The sequence below is a fragment of the Bufo gargarizans genome, chromosome 2 (assembly GCF_014858855.1).
Source record: "Bufo gargarizans isolate SCDJY-AF-19 chromosome 2, ASM1485885v1, whole genome shotgun sequence".
In the NCBI taxonomy this organism is placed as follows: domain Eukaryota; kingdom Metazoa; phylum Chordata; class Amphibia; order Anura; family Bufonidae; genus Bufo; species Bufo gargarizans.
In genome coordinates this window covers 698,419,714-698,438,393 of record NC_058081.1, presented here as the reverse complement: position 1 = coordinate 698,438,393, position 18,680 = coordinate 698,419,714, and the positions used below count along the sequence as shown (strand labels likewise).

General features: G+C 46.0%; 1 protein-coding gene across 1 annotated transcript; it reads left to right on the top strand.

Annotated features, from left to right (window-relative positions):
• The first annotated feature begins 12,454 nt into the window (after positions 1-12,454).
• Positions 12,455-15,159, top strand: LOC122929012 (gastrula zinc finger protein XlCGF17.1-like). Its single transcript, XM_044282414.1, has 3 exons — positions 12,455-12,510; positions 12,636-12,759; positions 14,062-15,159. The coding sequence occupies exons 2-3, from the start codon at positions 12,636-12,638 to the stop codon at positions 15,066-15,068; spliced, it is 1,131 nt and encodes a 376-aa protein (XP_044138349.1). The 5' UTR covers positions 12,455-12,510; the 3' UTR covers positions 15,069-15,159.
• Positions 15,160-18,680: the final 3,521 nt, after the last annotated feature.

The window sequence follows — 18,680 nt, the reverse complement described above, 5'->3', positions numbered from 1 at the left end:
CTGAAAAAGACACAAATAGGCTTTCTGCATTTCTGAAATCTGCTGTTCTCTCCAAATGGATTTCAATTGCTCTTTTAACATCTAGAGTATGTAAGAGCTCTTCCTGTTCGTTAGCAGGGTCAGGAATAAACACAGGTAGGAAAGCTTCTCTATTCACATTGTCCGTGGAAGAAATTTTCGGTATAAAGGAGGGCATGGTACGCAACAATACACCGTCAGGCAGGAATCTTAGATAGGGATGTCTTGAAGATAAGGCCTGTAGCTCTCCTAGGCGCTTTGCTGAGGTAATAGCCACCAGAAATAATACTTTGTATGATAACCATTTAAGGTCAGTATCTTGAAGGGGTTCAAAAGGCGGAGTCAACAACTTCCTAAGGACCAGGGAGAGATCCCAGACGGGGACAGGTTCTCTTAAGGTTGGCTTCAGTTTCCTTATGGCTTTGAAGAATCTGGATATGAGAGGGTGATTAAGAAATTTATTCTCTGTCATCACATTGATCGCTGTCATGTGAGCCTTTAAAGTATTGGGCTTAAATCCCTTCTGGAAACCCTCTTGGAGTAATTGTAGAATGGACTTGACTGTAACCTCTGGATAGTTAGATTCTGTTGACCAGGTCACAAACTTTTTCCAGATTCTTGCATATTTCTTATTAGTGGAATCTTTGCGTGAGCATAGTAGGATAGAAATCACTGATTCTGTAAGACTTTCCTGTTCTAGTCTGGTTCTCTCAGTCTCCAGGCCGTAAGGTGTAGCCTGTCCAGATGTTGATGGTACAGGCCGTTCTGAAGAAGTAAGTTGGGAACTAGCGGTAGCTTCCAGTATTCTCTCTTCGACATTTGAAGCAGGAGAGGGAACCAGGACCTTCAGGGCCAGAATGGGGCTATTAGGATGGCTTGGGGTCTCTCCAGCAGGATCTTCCTCAGAACCCTCAGGATGAGAGGAACAGGTGGGAAGAGATAGACGAATAGGTGCTTCCAACTGATGGAGAACGCATCCACTACTGTGGGCCGATCCCTCCTGTTTAGGGAGCAGTAGTTGGTCAATTTCCTGTTTTCCTTGGATGCCATGAGATGCCAATCCGGACAACCCCATCTGTTTACGATTTGTTGGAAAATAACAGGATTCAATTCCCATTCCGACTGACTGATCTTCTTCCGACTCAAGAGATCCGCTCGAGTATTCAAGCAACCTTTTATATGCGTCGTTCTTAATTCTGAGAGATGCACTTCTGCCCAAAGGAATATCTCCTTGCACAGATTCAGGAGCGCAGCATTCCTTGTACCTCCTTGTTTGTTCAGGTAGAACACCGCTGGAAGATTGTCTGAACGAATCATCACATATTTTCTCTCGATAAATGGCTGGAAGTGGAGCAGGGCTAGAAATATTGCCTTCAGCTCTCTGTAGTTTGAAGAGTGCTTCTTCTGATGCGTCGACCATTCCCCCTGGATCCATTTGTCCTGAAAGTGTGCTCCCCAACCACTGCTGGAGGCATCCGTGGTGATTTCCACCAGATACCTGAATTGGAATACTTTCCCCGGGAGAGATTCTTGGACGAAAGCCACCACTTTAGACTCTGTACAGTCGAGGTTCTTATATTTACTCTCGCCTCTAGATTGTGCCGAGTGTGATGCCAGGTTCTCAACATATCCTGCTGAAGGTCTCAGGCGTGTATCAAGGCCCATGGTACCGCATCCGATGTTGCTGTCATATGGCCTAAAGTCTTCATAACCCTGTGGACAGAGGGGGAACGTAGGGTCATTAGGGTCTTTATTTCTTTTCTCAAGATTTCTACCCTCGCTGGAGTTAGGTATAACATCATGGAGTCTGTATCTATTAGGAGACCGAGGAACTTCTTGGAGGTAGAGGGGTGATGTCCGACTTCTTCCAGTTTATTAAGAAGCCCAGGGATTGAAGAAGCTCTATTGCTGTCTTGAGATGCGCTTGCAGAATGTCTCTGGAATCTGCTGCAATGAGCCAATCGTCCAGGTAGGGAAAGACGAGGATTCCCTGAAGGCGTAACTCTGCTGCTATGACGACTGCCATCTTCGTAAATACTCTTGGTGCAGAACACAGACCAAATGGAAGTGCCTTGAACTGAAAGTGAAGGGTTTTTCTCCTGACCTGGATTGCCACCCTCAAGAATCTTCTCGCCGAGCTCTTTATAGGTATATGGAGATATGCGTCCTTGAGATCCAAGGACCCCAGGAATTGATTCCGTTTGAGTACTGCTGTGATGGACCTTATTGTTTCCATCTTGAAGTGTATCTTCTTCATGTGATGGTTCAGGTACCTTAGGTCTATAATCAGTCTGTTTCCCCCGTCCGATTTGGGGACAGCGAATATTCTGGAGTATACTCCTTTCCCTTTTTGACTGAAGGGTACTGGTTCTAGAGCGCCCTTTTCCAGGAACTCCTGCAGAAGATGGAAGAGACATAGATTTTTCTCGTTCAGGACGAAACGATCTCGAGGAGACCGGCAGAATTCTAAATCGTATCCCTCCTTTACTATCTGGAGAGACCAGATGTCTGACGTTATTCGCTTCCATTCTGAATAAAAAATGGGACAATCGACCTCCTACTTGACTTTTGGCATCAGAATTCGGTTTTGGGCTGCTTGGAATCCTCAGACTTCTTCCTATATCCCTCTGTACCCGGCCTATTGCTTGATCTTCCCCTGTGGAGGCGTCCTCTGAAGCTGGATCTTCTATAATCCAGGCCCTTATAGGGACGAAAAAACTTAGCTTTTTCTTTCCTTTTAATTTGAGGGAAGTTGAGGACCTTATCCTCAGTATTGGACTCCAGGAGCTTGTCCAGATGGGAGCCAAAAAGCTTGCCAGGCTCAAAGGGCAAGGAACACAAGTTGCTCTTAGACGCAGGGTCACCAGACCACAACTTCAGCCATGTGGCTCTTCTTACGGAGTTGGCCAGGGCCATATTCTTTGCTGTCAATCTCAAGGAGTCAACAGGGAAATCACATAAGAATTCCACAGCCAGTTTTAGGGTCGGCAATTGTTGGAGTAATTCGTCTCGGGAAACTCCATCCTCAATATCCCTTCCTAGGTGACTCAGCCAGACGCGCAGCGTACGTGCCACCGGAACAGCGGCCATAGCTGCCTTATTCAGGGAGGCCATATAAGTATGAAGCCTCTTCAGGAGGCCATCCGCCTTCTTGTCCATAGGGTCCTTTAGTAAGGAGGAGTCATCGCTAGGAAAGAAGGATTTCTTAGCAAGCCTTGTAACAGAAGGATCTACTCTAGCAGGGGCTTCCCAGCTTGTGGATTCAGCCGGATCTTTTTTTTAAGCGGCCCTGAATCTGGATCCTAGGTTGATTTTTCCGATAGGATGTTCCCATTCCTTGTGCATAATAGAGTTCAGCACTGGATGGCTGGGAAAAACCGTAGCTTTCTTTTTAGGGAAGTAGAACAGGTTCTCTTCATTCTGCTCAGAGGGTTTCTCTTTCTTGGACTCCATTATGTTCTTGACCTCTTTAATATGAAGGTTAGCATCATTTTTATTAAACAAGAAATTGTCCTCCAACACTGGCAACTCTGGATCCGAATCTGACGATACTTCTCCTTCAGACCGGGAAGTTTGATCAGAAGAAGCTGGAGAAACATAACGCTTTGTTTTCTGCTTTTTCTTACTGGACTTTTCTAAAAAGGCCTTGAGTAAGGACATCAGTTTTCTGGTATCAGAATCCGATACTTCATCAGAATGAGAGCAGTTCTTGCAGATGTTAGACACAGCATCCTCAGGGAGCGGCTGGATACAGGAAATGCATAGAACCTGCTTCTTAGGTTTTTTTGCGGACCTTAAAGGGGAGCTCTCCAGGCAGTCGACGCACACATCCTCCAAGCATTTATCAGGAAGGGGTTGTTCACAAGCACGGCAGAGCCTGTGTTTGGTCTTCCTAGACCTCTTACTGCTGGAGCTGGACATCTGCAAAAAAGAAATAAATTACAATATTGAATTTGCAGGGGGAGAAGGCTGCCTGACACAGGACAGGCAATTTACCTTAAAGAACGCAAAAGCTCTGCTGCCAGCCACAAGGGCAGTGAGCTAGAGGCTTACCTAGCTTAAATAATTCAAATTTGGCGCCCAAACCGGAACTTCCTGTGACGTCAGACGCCCAGCGCCTGCGTTCCACATGGTGCGTTCCACTGCATCGGAAGTTAGGGACAAGACTTCCGGTCCCTCCGTTACTGCCGGGGCGCCGCTGAAATGTGGAGAAAAAAGCGCCAGGGAACATACATGGCGCACAGAAGAAGCTTCAACCAGACGGGCAAGGTCCTAACTGGCCGCAAGAGTGCCGGCCAGTCTGCTGAGGACAAAGAAAAAACACAAGGGGATGCGGCTAGATGACGTCCTATATAGGTACTGACTAACTATCTCTGATTGTCTAACTAGGTGGGCGGTCCAAGGAGCTAATGAGGTCGGGTTAACCCCATGGTGTGCTGCCGGAGGACGAAGAGGGAAAAGATGAGATACGGCCTCTAGCCTGGATACAAGATGAGATACGGCCTCTAGCCTGGATACAAGATGAGAAACGGCTTCTAGCCTGGATGCGATATAAGATACGGCCTCTGGCCTGGATACAAGATGAGATACAGCCTCTAGCCTGGATACATGATGAGATACAGCCTCTAGCCTGGATACATGATGAGATATGGCCTGTAGCCTGGATACAAGATGAGATACGGCCTCTAGCCTGGATACAAGATGAGATACGGCCTCTAGCCTGGATGCGATATAAGATACGGCCTCTGGCCTGGATACAAGATAAGATACAGCCTCTAGCCTGGATACATGATGAGATACGGCTTCTAGCCTGGATACAAGATGAGATACGGCCTCTAGCCTGGATACAAGATGAGATACGGCCTCTAGCCTGGATACAAGATGAGAAACGGCTTCTAGCCTGGATGCGATATAAGATACGGCCTCTGGCCTGGATACAAGATGAGATACGGCCTGTAGCCTGGATACAAGATGAGATACGGCCTGTAGCCTGGATACAAGATGAGATACGGCCTGTAGCCTGGATACAAGATGAGATACGGCCTCTAGCCTGGATACAAGATGAGATACGGCCTCTAGCCTGGATACAAGATGAGATACAGCCTCTAGCCTGGATACAAGATGAGATACGGCCTCTAGCCTGGATACAAGATGAGATACGGCCTCTAGCCTGGATACATGATGAGAAACGGCTTCTAGCCTGGATACATGATGAGATACGGCCTCTAGCCTGGATATGAGATGAGATGCGGCCTCTAGCCTGGATACAAGATGAGATACGGCCACTAGCCTGGATACAAGATGAGATACGGCCTCTAGCCTGGATACATGATGAGATACGGCCTCTAGCCTGGATATGAGATGAGATGCGGCCACTAGCCTGGATACAAGATGAGATACGGCCTCTAGCCTGGATACAAGATGAGATACGGCCTGTAGCCTGGATACAAGATGAGATACGGCCTGTAGCCTGGATACAAGATGAGATACAGCCTCTAGCCTGGATACAAGATGAGATACAGCCTCTAGCCTGGATACAAGATGAGATACGGCCTCTAGCCTGGATACAAGATGAGATACGGCCTCTAGCCTGGATACATGATGAGAAACGGCTTCTAGCCTGGATACATGATGAGATGCGGCCTCTAGCCTGGATATGAGATGAGATGCGGCCTCTAGCCTGGATATGAGATGAGATGCGGCCACTAGCCTGGATACAAGATGAGATACGGCCTCTAGCCTGGATACATGATGAGATACGGCCTCTAGCCTGGATATGAGATGAGATGCGGCCACTAGCCTGGATACAAGATGAGATACGGCCTCTAGCCTGGATACAAGATGAGATACGGCCTGTAGCCTGGATACAAGATGAGATACGGCCTGTAGCCTGGATACAAGATGAGAAACGGCTTCTAGCCTGGATACAAGATGAGATACGGCTTCTAGCCTGGATACAAGATGAGATACGGCCTCTAGCCTGGATACAAGATGAGATACGGCCTCTAGCCTGGATACAAGATGAGAAACGGCTTCTAGCCTGGATAAATGATGAGATACGGCCTCTAGCCTGGATGCGATATAAGATGCGGCCTCTAGCCTGGATACAAGATGAGATACAGCCTCTAGCCTGAATACATGATGAGATACGGCCTCTAGCCTGGATATGAGGTGAGATGCGGCCACTAGCCTGGATACATGATGAGATACGGCCTCTAGCCTGGATATGAGAGGAGATGCGGCCACTAGCCTGGATACAAGATGAGATACGGCCTCTAGCCTGGATACATGATGAGAAACGGCTTCTAGCCTGGATACAAGATGAGATACAGCCTCTAGCCTGGATACATGATGAGATACGGCCTCTAGCCTGGATACAAGAAGAGATATAGCCTCTAGGCCGGAAACAAGATGAGATACAAGATGGGATACAGTTGGGCATGGAGGTATTCAGTTTCTGTATGGTATCCTGCAGCAAACCGACCTACAGATGTTACAGCTGGGCCTGCATATTCTGCACAATCGTATGTTGCCAAAACTGGCTTCCCATCTGGTCCTATAAATGCTGGATTGGTGATAAATCAGGTGACCAGGCAGCCAAGGAAGTGTGGTGAAAAATGAAAAGCCCTGTCATGAGAGGAACACATGTGAGGGCAGGATGTCCTGCACATATCAGTGAGCTGTTGGTGCCCTCGTATCACTACTAGGGGTGGCCGACTGTCTTATGTCATGGCTTCCTCGATCATCACACCAACAGTAGGGCAATGCGTCGCTCTACAGGCTGGATTGAAGCACTCACCACCAGGCCTCCACACTCCAACCTGATCGTCATGGGATCCCAAACAGAACCTGGATTCATTGCTGAAGATGATATGGTACAGGTCTGTAGTCCAGTGTCTTGTTCATGACACCACTACAAACAAAGGCGATGGTGGCTGGCTGTCATTGGGAGGACATAAAATGGGTGGCATGACATCAAATTTATTTCTTCTAAGCTCCTACAAATGGTCCAGGCAGAGTAAGGGGTGGTAATGAAGGGGTCGCCTGTGTCTGGATGGTGGATAATGAAACTATGGGAGTTGCTCATGCTTGTCAGCAGGTCAAATAATCCTCTCTACAGGTGGTCTGTCTGGGCCGACTGGAGCCTGTTCTTCGTGTGTGCCCTCACATAACCACTGCTTCCAACACCTCCTAACAGCTAGGTCAGAACGTCCTAGATAGTAGACCATTTAGAGTTTTGTTCCTAAAATAGTGGCGGAGACTTCTGTTTGATGAAGAAGATTGTCCACAAGTTGATATGTCTTTAGTGAAATTGTCCAGGAACAGTTCTTGATCTTTTGGATGAAAGGATAGATTCCTCTTTTAGAAGGACACTAGATGCTGCATCCGCTGTATTGAAGCCTAACTTATCAGCCCCGTCCGTGGTCAGGTCTATGGAGTCACTGTTATAAGATAATGCTCCTATGAGTATTTATTGGCTCTTTTCCTTCCGTTACTATAAGCCGTTGACATCCTTTCTGATGGCGCGGCCACCTCTGTAAGACTCACAGCCAGGACCACGGCTTCGGGAGAGCTTTATGGCTTACATCCTGGTCGGGGTGTGACCTCTGCAATGACATTGTCTAACGCCCCATTTCACGGGGAGTTGTTGTTTGGAAAGGACTTATGGGCCCTTTACACTGACGGAGAATCCTCCAGATAATCTCTAACGAGTGTTCATAGGATAGGATTATCTGGTGGGGTAGAGGTGCTGCTGGCGATTAACCATTGAACAAGCAAAACGCTTGCTCATCAGGTAAACGCATCATCCATGCAGTCACAAAAATCATTGTATGCCGGCGGCAAATGGTGCTGTGTAAACGAGCGATGGCTTTAGTGATCACTGCTCCCTGTACTGTGGAGGAGATCGCTGCATGTAAAAGTGTCTCCTCCACTGACGAGCTGGTGATTGTCGGGAAGGAATGCTTCTGTGTGAGGATAAGGGATGGCATTAGTGATCACTGCTGCCTATACTGTGGAGGAGATCGCTGCATGTAAATGTGTCTCCTCCACTGACGAGCAGCCGACTGTCAGGAAGGAACGCTTCTGTATGAGGATGAGGGATGGCATTAGTGATCACTGCTGCCTATACTGTGGAGGAGATCGCTGCATGTAAAAGTGTCTCCTCCACTGACGAGCTGGTGATTGTCAGGAAGGAACGCTTCTGTATCAGGATGAGTGATGGCATTAGTGATCACTGCTGCCTATACTGTGGAGGAGACCACTGCATGTAAATGTGTCTCCACTGATGAGCAGAGGATTGTCGGGAAGGAAGGTGTGAGGAATGTGGAGCCATTTGCTGTCAGCTAGCAGAGGAAGCAGCCCCCAGGTGGCCCTGTTTCAAAGCAGACCACGTGTCTACAGTTCACACCCCACTAAGCCAGCATGGAGGCTAACTCATCCTACAGGAAACCCCCCTGTGGGGGTCTGAGCCAATTACATAGATCACTCAAATCCATCAGACATCATTGAACCGGGAGTTAATAAGGGATTATCAATTGACCATCCATCACAGAAATAAGCCGGTTACATATCTGCGAACCTGGGTTAGAGACGGACCTTCTCCTAATCGTCTTGTGCTGGTGGGGTTCAAGGAAGGGGAGATACAGAGAACTCCTAGTAGGGACCAAATAACGGCGTCATGTTTGGTCTCCACCTGTAGCCGGAACCCAGCCGTTAAATATATAAATCAATGTGCTGTTCTGTATCTCGATCACGAATCCTCATGTCCGTGTTTTGGCATAACGTTGTACGCCACCTGCGGTTGGTTCCTGACCCGATATAATCCCGCTAGTGGACCGGGCTTATATCTAATGAGAATCTGGTGGCAGTGTACAGCGCTGGCAGGGCTCTGTTTCACTCGGGAAAGGACCCTCTCTCAGCTGTCCGGGTTGTGAGCGAGTGTTGTGTCACGCTAAGGGTAGCATGGACCTCCCTCTCTTACTTCCTGTGCCTGTGTGGACAGGAGCTATCAGTGTAAACTGTGCCAAGCTGACCTTGCGTACTCCCAGGGAGGGCGTAACGTCACTGTGAGGAATATGGATTATCATTTATTGGCAGCCCTGATTGTCATTTGATTCACCTTTTGGCATGTACAGAGTCAGTGTACATGCAAAATATGTTCTCACCCCCCAGCCATCTGCTGTCAGCTAGTAAGGTAGGAAGCCCCAGGGGTCCAGGCTTCAAGGAGGCCCCAGGTGGATGAAGTCACACCTCAGCCAGGTTGGATGCTAGCTAATCCTGCAGGAAAACCCTCAGCAGGAGGTCTCAGCCCTTGCCCAGGATCAATGATACCTCCCAGTCATGTTGGCACCTACATTTCATAAGGAATTAAGAATCGTCCGTCCATCCCAGGCTTAATTCGGTTATCTTTTTGCGATCCTGGGGCAAAGCCAAACATCCACGTGGTCTTGGCTTGATGCTAGGATGCCCGGGAGGGGAGATATACATATCTCCCCACAGAAACCAAATAACGGTACCCTGCTTGGACTCTAGTTGTAGGCGGATCAATTGGGCCCGGAACCATCTTCCTGCAACATTCTGGTCTGGGGCTATGAGTCCTTAGGGTTTTTTTGGGGTCATTTTCTGCCAGCACCAGAAAAGGAGGAGTGGACCCTACCCATAGGCGGGGAGGGGAGCGGCCGGCTATAGGTCATAAGCCCATGCAAGCCAGCGGGCGGTGTCTTTTTCTGAAGGGGGTCACATCGTGCCAATGTGTTTGACGAGACCGGGAACCAGCTGACATCACTGCCCCCACGTGACTGCAGTCAAGGAATATTACACCCTCATAACCCAAAGGAACTTTCATCTACCCCGTAACTGACTTATTGTTCTGCTTAACCCTGTTGTACCTCTACCACCTGTATCTGTAACCTCAGACCACTGTGTATATTCTCCGTGTGTATATTGTGTTATATCTATTGCGCCCTTAAGGCAATATAAATCTATAATTTAATCTTGTTCTATCCTGTATCTCGATCACGAATCCCCACGTCCGTGTTTCGGCCTAGTTATAAGCTACCGCGGGTTGGTTACTCACCCTATATAATCCCGTTAGCGGACCGGACTTATATCAAACGAGAAGCTGGTGGCAGATTTCCCGGACTAAGACAGCGCTATGTTCACTGCAGCAGTGACCAGGCTCTCTCAGCTTGTTGCCTCTCTGTACCCGCGTGGACAGGGGGTGTCTGTGTAAACTGTACCAAGCTGACCTTACCTGCTCCTCCTGGAGGGCGTAACGTCACGTTTTGGTAACAAATGACCATACCCAGTCTCGTGAGCTCGACGTAGGTGACGTCAAGCGGGCACGAGGTCTGGTATTCGTCACAGTCACATATTGGTAACCAGTGACCAAACCGTACCATGTGATCCCGTGCAGTCTGTTGGCTACCCTAGGGTACTTGAGGCACCCTTCCTTGTGGAAAGCTGCCTGACCAATACGTTCTAGTTCTCCTGAAAAGGAACGCTACTTGTCTTGTTTTGCTCTCCCATGTACCAACTTCTTCCTGACTCTGGATTTGACCCTTTGGTGCCTGACTTGACCTCATCCTGATCTCTGTACTAACCCTGAGCTGCCTGTCCTGATCCTCAGACCGACTTTGGTTTGTGCAAACTCTGCCTGTCCTGACGTCGGCTTGCCCCGACCGGTTTTACATGCTCTCTCTGCGTTCTGCTGCCACATGGGTCAGCGGTCTACTGAACAGAGACTACTGCAAGAGGTAGCAGCCTGGAGGTTCCACTGCAACAGTGTCCATATCCCTGTGTGTGGGTTAAAAGATAAAGACTGCATGGCCACTTAGATAATGACCTCAGGAGTAGCCCCAAGTCAGGTCTGTTCAGTAGACACAGCGGATCCCCATCTGCTTTGTACCATTTTTCTCAGCTTGCGTCTATGTTCTGGAGGCAAGGATCATTATCTGTGGACTTTCCCAGTAAAGCTGGGGAATTCTAGGGCCTAAGGTCGATTGGAGAGATGACTCTAGGTCAGGGGTGGGCAACCTGTGGCACTCCAGCTGTTGTGAAACTACAACTCCCAGCATGCATACTTCCTCTGTTCAAACTCTCAAAGAAATAAATGGAGCATGCTGGGAATTGTATGTTCACAACAGCTGGAGTGCCGCAGGTTGCCCACCCTTGCCCTAGGTGAAGACCATTTCTATCCACAATGGACAGTTCCTGCATTTTATGTAGTGTGGTGATGTCTGGTTTGCAGGTAACTTCTTGTATCCAGTCTTTGGGATCCAGTACTGCGTCCCTCTCAAATGTTTATTAGAGTAGTATTTGGTGGTGGCATCTGACAGTGTGCCTCTGCCGGGACCTATATAATATGTCACCATGCTCATAGACCTCCAGTTGTACATTTTACGTTGTGCTGTGTCAGTCAGTTCTCTCTTGGTAGGGCTGCTGTGGCTCTGCTTCTGTGCTCCTGTGATTGACTGGGACAGTGGCAAGGTTCTGCACTAGGGACCATGGTCAGGTGCCGTAGAGGAGGGTGAAGCGGAAAAGCCGAATTAGCCTTAGCGGTAATTCCTTTTCCACTAAATCTCCACCACGCCACCATGTAACTTCCTAGCATTATAATATAAAAAATAGAGAAATGTAATTGTACATATAGAAATATTCAGCTGAGCAAATGAGAGAGAGAGGAGGATGTCTCCTTACTTCTCTCTAGGGCCTGTCAGGTTCAGAAGTCACTGAGAAGAAGACGGAGGAGGAACCTTTTAAGCTTCCCGTCCCTGCCTGGTGGGAGGAGGATCATCTCTCATGGTCAGGTGTCATCATGGAGGTTTCATGAAAAAAGAATTTCCAGAAGGAATAATTTCCTTTCTTCTTTAGGATGAAAATCTGATGGATATTAAGGCTGAGGTTAAAGATGAAGAAGAAGAAGAAGAGGAGACGGATTTATGGGGCGATCAGCAGGGTAAGGAGGGGGCTGTCATGGGTTACCTGGATACTACTCCCATCATCTCATCATCACATGTAATAATCTCTCCTGTCCCTGTGTGTTTCCTACAGATGGACTCATAGAAGGAAATCCCCCCGAGAGATGTCCCCGTCCTCTGTATTCCCAGGACTGTCCAGAGGAGAAGCTCCCAGAGAACCATCAGGTAGATGGAGCTGAAGTCTCCCCAGAATCTGACCAGAAAGGGACTGAACCAAAGATTATTTTATATTTCTCTTCTTTAGGATGAAAATCTGATGGATGTTAAGGTTGAGGTTATAGATGAATCAGAAGAGGAGACAGATTTATGGGGCGATCAGCAGGGTAAGGAGGGGGGCTGTCATGGGTCACCTGGATACTACTCCCATCATCTCATCATTACATGTAATAATCTCTCCTGTCCCTGTGTGTTTCCTACAGATGGACTCATAGAAGGAAACCCCCCCGAGAGATGTCCCCGTCCTCTGTATTCCCAGGACTGTCCAGAGGAGAAGCTCCCAGAGATCCATCAGGTAGATGGAGCTGAGCCCTATACACATCTATATAGGGGGGTCCTGCAGTCATAGAGGGGTCATAGATGGTGGGGGTCTCTTATGTGGATCTGTTAGATTGTTACAGATGTTAAAAATTGTTTCAGATGACAAATCATGGGGAAGATCTGATATTAAATATTAAAGTGGAGGATGAAGAAGAGCTGATGATGGGCGATCCCCCGTGTAAGAGTGAGGAGGAGGAGGACATTCCAGGAGATGTGACCACAGGTATGGAATCATGAATGGAGGAAGGGAATTCCAAATTATGTCTTATACCTAAGCTGCTGTGCATTATATATGAGCAGCAGCATGGTGGCTCAGTGGTTAGCGCCGGTGTCTTGCAACGCTCAGTGGTTACGGTGGCTGAGTGGTTAGCACCGGTGTCTTGCAACGCTGGGATCCTGGGTTGGAATTGACGAAGGACAACATCTGCATGGTGTTTGTATGGTTCTCCTTGTGTTTGCCTGGGTTTCCTCTGGTTCTGTGTTTCTCCCATAGACATACTGAGATGGAGCATAGATTGTGAGCTCCACTGGGGACATTGTGATGCTAATGTCTGTACAGCCACCAGGGATTTGTCAGCGCTATATTAGTAAAGAAAATAAAAGTAATATGTATGACATTACTTCTACTCTGTTAATGTTCCTTACTTACACAAAAGAGGTTAAATTATATAGTTTCTACCCTACTTTGGGATTTTCTGCCTTTTTGTATTATTTTGATGTCGGGTGTCACTAACTGTAGTATCCAGTGGATTCTTCTGTCTTCCATGTTGTTTTTCTGTCCCGGGGGGAAGGAGCACTGGAAAATCTTATGATATTGAAGGGCTAAGTATGTTGGCAGAGGAGAGGCCCGACTGTCAGACTGGGTTGTGCTTTACATTTTAGATTTGTATCACATCACTGAGTGTAGACCACAATCCTGGATTTATAATGTTTGTTTCCGATTTACATTACCTTCTTTTTGCCCAGTTTTCAGGATGTATTCAGTGCTGTATTTCATGCAGAATCATCCATTGTTTTCAGAGAAATCTACCTAGTAGATGTTTCTGCAAGTGCTTAATTTAACCATGTAGTGAGAAGAAAAGTGACCTGCTTGTCTCCGTATCTGTGAATTCACCTTCCTGATTTGGGCTAAGCCTGCCTACTACAGAAACACAGCACAAGTCCGAGTGTCAGCCTCAAATTTCTGCTGCGGATTTCATGACAAATACAAAACAAATGAAGGACATGTTCCCGCTGGATGCTCTATTGACTTCGACCCAAAAAACTAATCTAATCTAAATGTGCTGGTGTGTTTCCAGCCTTTGGCCAGGTGTATGCAAGATGTTATGGATCTTGCATTACTCCCTATGATGCTGTGAGTTTGGGTCAGTTAAACCTGAGGTCAGGCCAGGACATACGTACTTAATACGGATGGATAATGCGTTCATGACGTGCTCATGTGAATCCAGCCTCATTGGAATATTATAAATGTATCTGTTTTGTTGTTTGAAGAACAAATCTCAAAATCAATTTTTAATCCTAACAGAAAATCCCAGTAAGAAGCCTAAAGGAAACGCCATGTTATCACGGAATTGTAAGGAAGAAGATCAGGATATCGTGCAGTGCACTTCAGGAGAAAACCACATGAATCTGATTTTATATCCAGGACTTCACAGTGCAGATGCATCATATAATCCCTTTAATCAAGAGGAACCTTCTCCTGATCAATCACAGATTATTACCCCAAATATAGGGCAGAAAGGGGGTAAAATGTTTCAATGTGGGGAATGTGGAAAACAGTTCAGATATAGCTCAGGTCTTACTTTACACATAAGTAGTCACACAGGAGAGAAGCCGTATTCATGTTCACAGTGTGGGAAATCTTTTGTAAATAAATCAGATCTTTTAAATCATGAGCGAATTCACACAGGAGAGAAGCCTTATTCATGTTCAGAATGTGGGAAATGCTTTACGAGCAAATCACAACTTGCTAGACATCAGAGAATTCACACAGGAGAGAAGCCATATACATGTTCAGAATGTGGGAAAAGCTTTAGAAGCAAATCACAACTTGTAAGACATCACAGAATTCACACAGGAGAGAAGCCTTATTCGTGTTCAGAATGTGGAAAATGTTTTACCCAGAAATCTAATTTTGATCAACATAAAAGAATTCACAAAGGAGAGAAGACATATTCATGTTCAGAATGTGGAAAATGCTTCACAAGTAAATCAGATCTTGTTATACATGAGCGAATTCACACAGGAGAAAAGCCATATTCATGCCCAAAATGTGGGAAATGCTTTACAAATAAATCTTATCTTGTTAGACATCAGAGAATTCACACAGGAGAGAAGCCGTATTCATGTTCAGAATGTGGGAACAATTTTAGAGAAAAATCAAGTCTTGTCATGCATGAAAGAATTCATACAGGAGAGAAGCCGTATTCCTGTTCAGAATGTAGGAAATGTTTTAGAGAAAAATCGAGTCTTGTTAGACATGAGAAAATTCACACAGGAGAGAAACCATATTCATGTTCAGAATATGGATAATGATTTAAGAGCAAATTAATACTTTTACCCCATCAGGTCATTCATTTGTACTTTATGTGAACATAATAAACATCAAGATCTCTAAGTGTAATTTCCTTCATTTCCTGGGAATTGCGACTAATTCATTACTATGTGTCATATAGTAATGCATATCTAGTCCTTACATACTGTTTGTTTTGCTCATATTGTTTGTGAAAGTTTTTTTCACCATAAATGTCATGTGAATTATATTCAAAATGATTAAATAAAAATATTATTAGCATTCAGTGCAACTGTGGGGTGCTGGAGAGTACTTTCCTATATGTGGGTTCTGGGACCCTAGTACCTGAGAGACTGTATAGAGTGCCGCACAACCTACTCTGTACAATGCAGAATTCAAAGTGAAGTCTATGATGATAAGCGGATGCTGATATAGTAAAGCAGTCCCAGAACATTTCCACAACCATGCTCTCTCATCACTATCAGGGTTTTCTAGTCTTGTAGCTATGAGAGAAGTCATTATGAACTCCATCTTGTCTCTCTCTTAACAGTTTCACATATCGCCCTCCATGATGTCTTCAGCAACACTTTCTGTAGAAAGATTACTCCACACATGTACTTCCTTTGGAATGTGTTATCTCAGTATACCAAGGCCTTAGGTTTGTTGCCAACTGGGATAAAGGTAAAGAACAACCTGGTTGAAACGTGCTTATCTAGTGAGTGCTCGGCCAGCACCCTTTCTGTCCACACGAGCCCCTAAAAGCATATTCACAGCCCTAAATGTTACTCACACTTTTATAAGGGAAGGGGTATATAAGCCCAACCCTAAATACAATAAAGTAGGATCAACTTAGACCACACCACCTGTTGTGTTTCTCTAATTCTCCGAGCTGCTCTTTAACTCACTGCTGCTTAATTCAGAATGGGGGCTACAAGGGGCTGATTTTACCCACAGAAAACTTGGTGCCTGAACAGGGACCAGTCTGCATCCATCTATTCGGAACTCGTAAAGGAAGGAGATACCAGGGAACAGCAGAATAAAAGAGCAGCTGAAAGGTAAGATGCCCGAGTGCCAGACCTAGGAATTATGGGATCACCTGGAGCAAATTATGGGCAATCTGCTGGGTGAACTGGGCAGGAACCTGAAAGGGAAATCTGCCAAGTCTGGAATGCCAAAAGATGTTTGGATGTTGAAGAAAGTGGACGACACGGCTAAAGAAATACCCCTAGAGACTCCAGTAGTTAATCATAGAAAAATAGCTTGAACATGGAGTCCATAAAGAGTCATGCAGACTTTGTGTATCCGCTGTTGTCCCAGCATGTAGCTTGGTTGAGTGCATGTAAGGGAAAACAGCAGTGGAAGGTTGTGAAACAATGATAGAAAAGTAGGTGAATATGTAATGATGAGGTAAGTGATTAAGATGTGAAATGTTGGGGAGGGTGTGGCTTGGCAGCAGATGTGAGCAAAAGCAAGCTCCCGCTCCTGGAATCAAAATCCTGCTCCGTGGGCTCACGGCAGACTCCCTCGGGCCAACCACTCTCTATTAATTGTTGCCCTACCTGTCCGGTTTCTCCATGAAGCGTTCCCATGGCCAGAGGGGCTGTTAAAAAAAGCAAAGAGGTGGCTGGGGGGTGAACAGCTCGGTGCACAAGATGGCGTCGGCAAGCTCCTTACTATGAAGAAGACGAGCAGGGTCGGGGGGGGGGGGGGTGCCGGCTGAAACGAGGGCTCCAGGGCAACACAGATGATGCCAGGGCCGAAAGGGCCCTCTGTGGAGGAAGAGCTGCAGATGGAGGAGACAGACCAGGCAGGGGAGGAGGAGGCTGCAGGAGGTGCCTAAGTTCAAGTACTAGTAAGAGAAATACCACCGCACACTCAGGGTCATCATGCAAATACAATTATTTTATTCTGACATATACTCCAATGGGTCCAAAAGTAATAACGGAAGAATGCCTATATTGTGACTCCGAGTCTGACGTTTCGGTCGCTTCGGACCTTGATCACATAAGTCACTAATGAAAAAAAACATGAATACATGAGTCGGAGGTAAAGGGTTATGTTCTCTAAAGATATAACAGAAAAAGGGGGGGGAGAAGCTTAAAGTACCAAACTTATGATTAGAAAAATACAAAATGTTTTTATTATGAAATACATGATAAAAAAGTACACATGTAATACATGCCACAGACAGGGTAAGGGAACAGGGAGGAAAAAAGAAGAACGCCACCCTGGAAAGACACACTGGTCACAATGGAATATATAAGGCATATAATAGGAAAAGATTATAATGTTGTGAGCATGAGGAACATACAGCAGTGTGTGGTACAATGACCACCTCATGAACACACAGTATAAAGGAAGAGTAAGTAAATGGATAAATGGAGGGTGGGTGAAGATCACAGAGTCTCAACCGGCATGGCAGTAATGCACAGAGTACAAAAAGCCAGATAAGTGCAAATATATCAATTGCAAAGATGATGAAGAGCCGAGTGAGAAATCTCAACAACGGCAGCATAAAGTCATGACGGGAGAGCTGCGATCTAACACTCACCTAAGAAGGACCAGATGTGAATAAAAACCAGGGTGGCGTTACCCCAACGCGCGTTTCGGCGTGCCTTCGTCAGGGGGTAACGCCATCACTGCGGACCAGGAATTTAAAGTCTTCCCCAGCCAATGGGTATAGCACTTACTCGTCCCCTGGTGTGTTGGTGGATTGGCGCGCGCGATTCGCACACCGGAACTCCCGGCAGTCCCACGTCCGGCGTCCCGTCAACACGCCCACATCACGTGACAGCGTCACCTGATCGGGCGGTATGACGTGTGGACGCGCGGGCGAGGGGTGCCGTAGGCGGCGACCAAAAGCGCGCGCACACAACACAGCAAAGGGAGGAGGAGCGGGACGTCAGAATACCAGACAGATGTATCATACAAATTTATGAACAGAAAGAAATACAAGTACAAATACAAATACAAATACATGGATGGCGCATTCAAAATAACAATATAAAGGGCAACCAGACATCCATACATCATGCAACAGTATATCCACAGTCATACAAGATGTGAACATGATGTAAATACAATAGTAACATATAAATATATATGTATATAGTTGTCTCACTCATTAGTATGACGAAACATAATTGAAGTACACAAAGGAAATAGAATCAAGTATTATCTATAATGATGAGGTAAAGAAATATAATATAATATAATGAATAAGTGAAGGACTAGAATGCATAATAAATATATACACCGTGAAGTGTAATAGTGAATTCATAAATAAATAGATATTAAAAAATGGTGTTGAAAAAATTGAGAAAAATTCATATAATTAGTGAAATTAGTGATGAAAACGGAGAATAGGTACATAAGGTGAGTGAGTGTAGGCACACTAATTATGCCGTGACGGAGTGAGTGCCATAAATAATGGGGCAACAAGAGAGGGTAAGTGCATAGTACGTGCAAAGAGATAATATTGATGGTAAAAAATCCTAATAAAAAATATATCTAGATAATAAACACAAGCAATATGAACTGTGAATATCTAAATCCAAATAGCATATATAAGAGTGTGCATGGAAAGGATGCCTGAAATACAATAAGAATGCAAGAAAAAATATGAAGAGGGA

What these genes read in the sequence shown, in the direction of transcription:
- LOC122929012 (XM_044282414.1), top strand. Translation starts at nt 12,636, where the DNA reads ATGACAAATCATGGGGAAGATCTGATATTAAATATTAAAGTGGAGGAT. An exon ending in TCCAGGAGATGTGACCACAG is followed by an intron (nt 12,760 to 14,061) that starts GTATGGAATCAT and finishes TAATCCTAACAG; the next exon opens with AAAATCCCAGTAAGAAGCCT.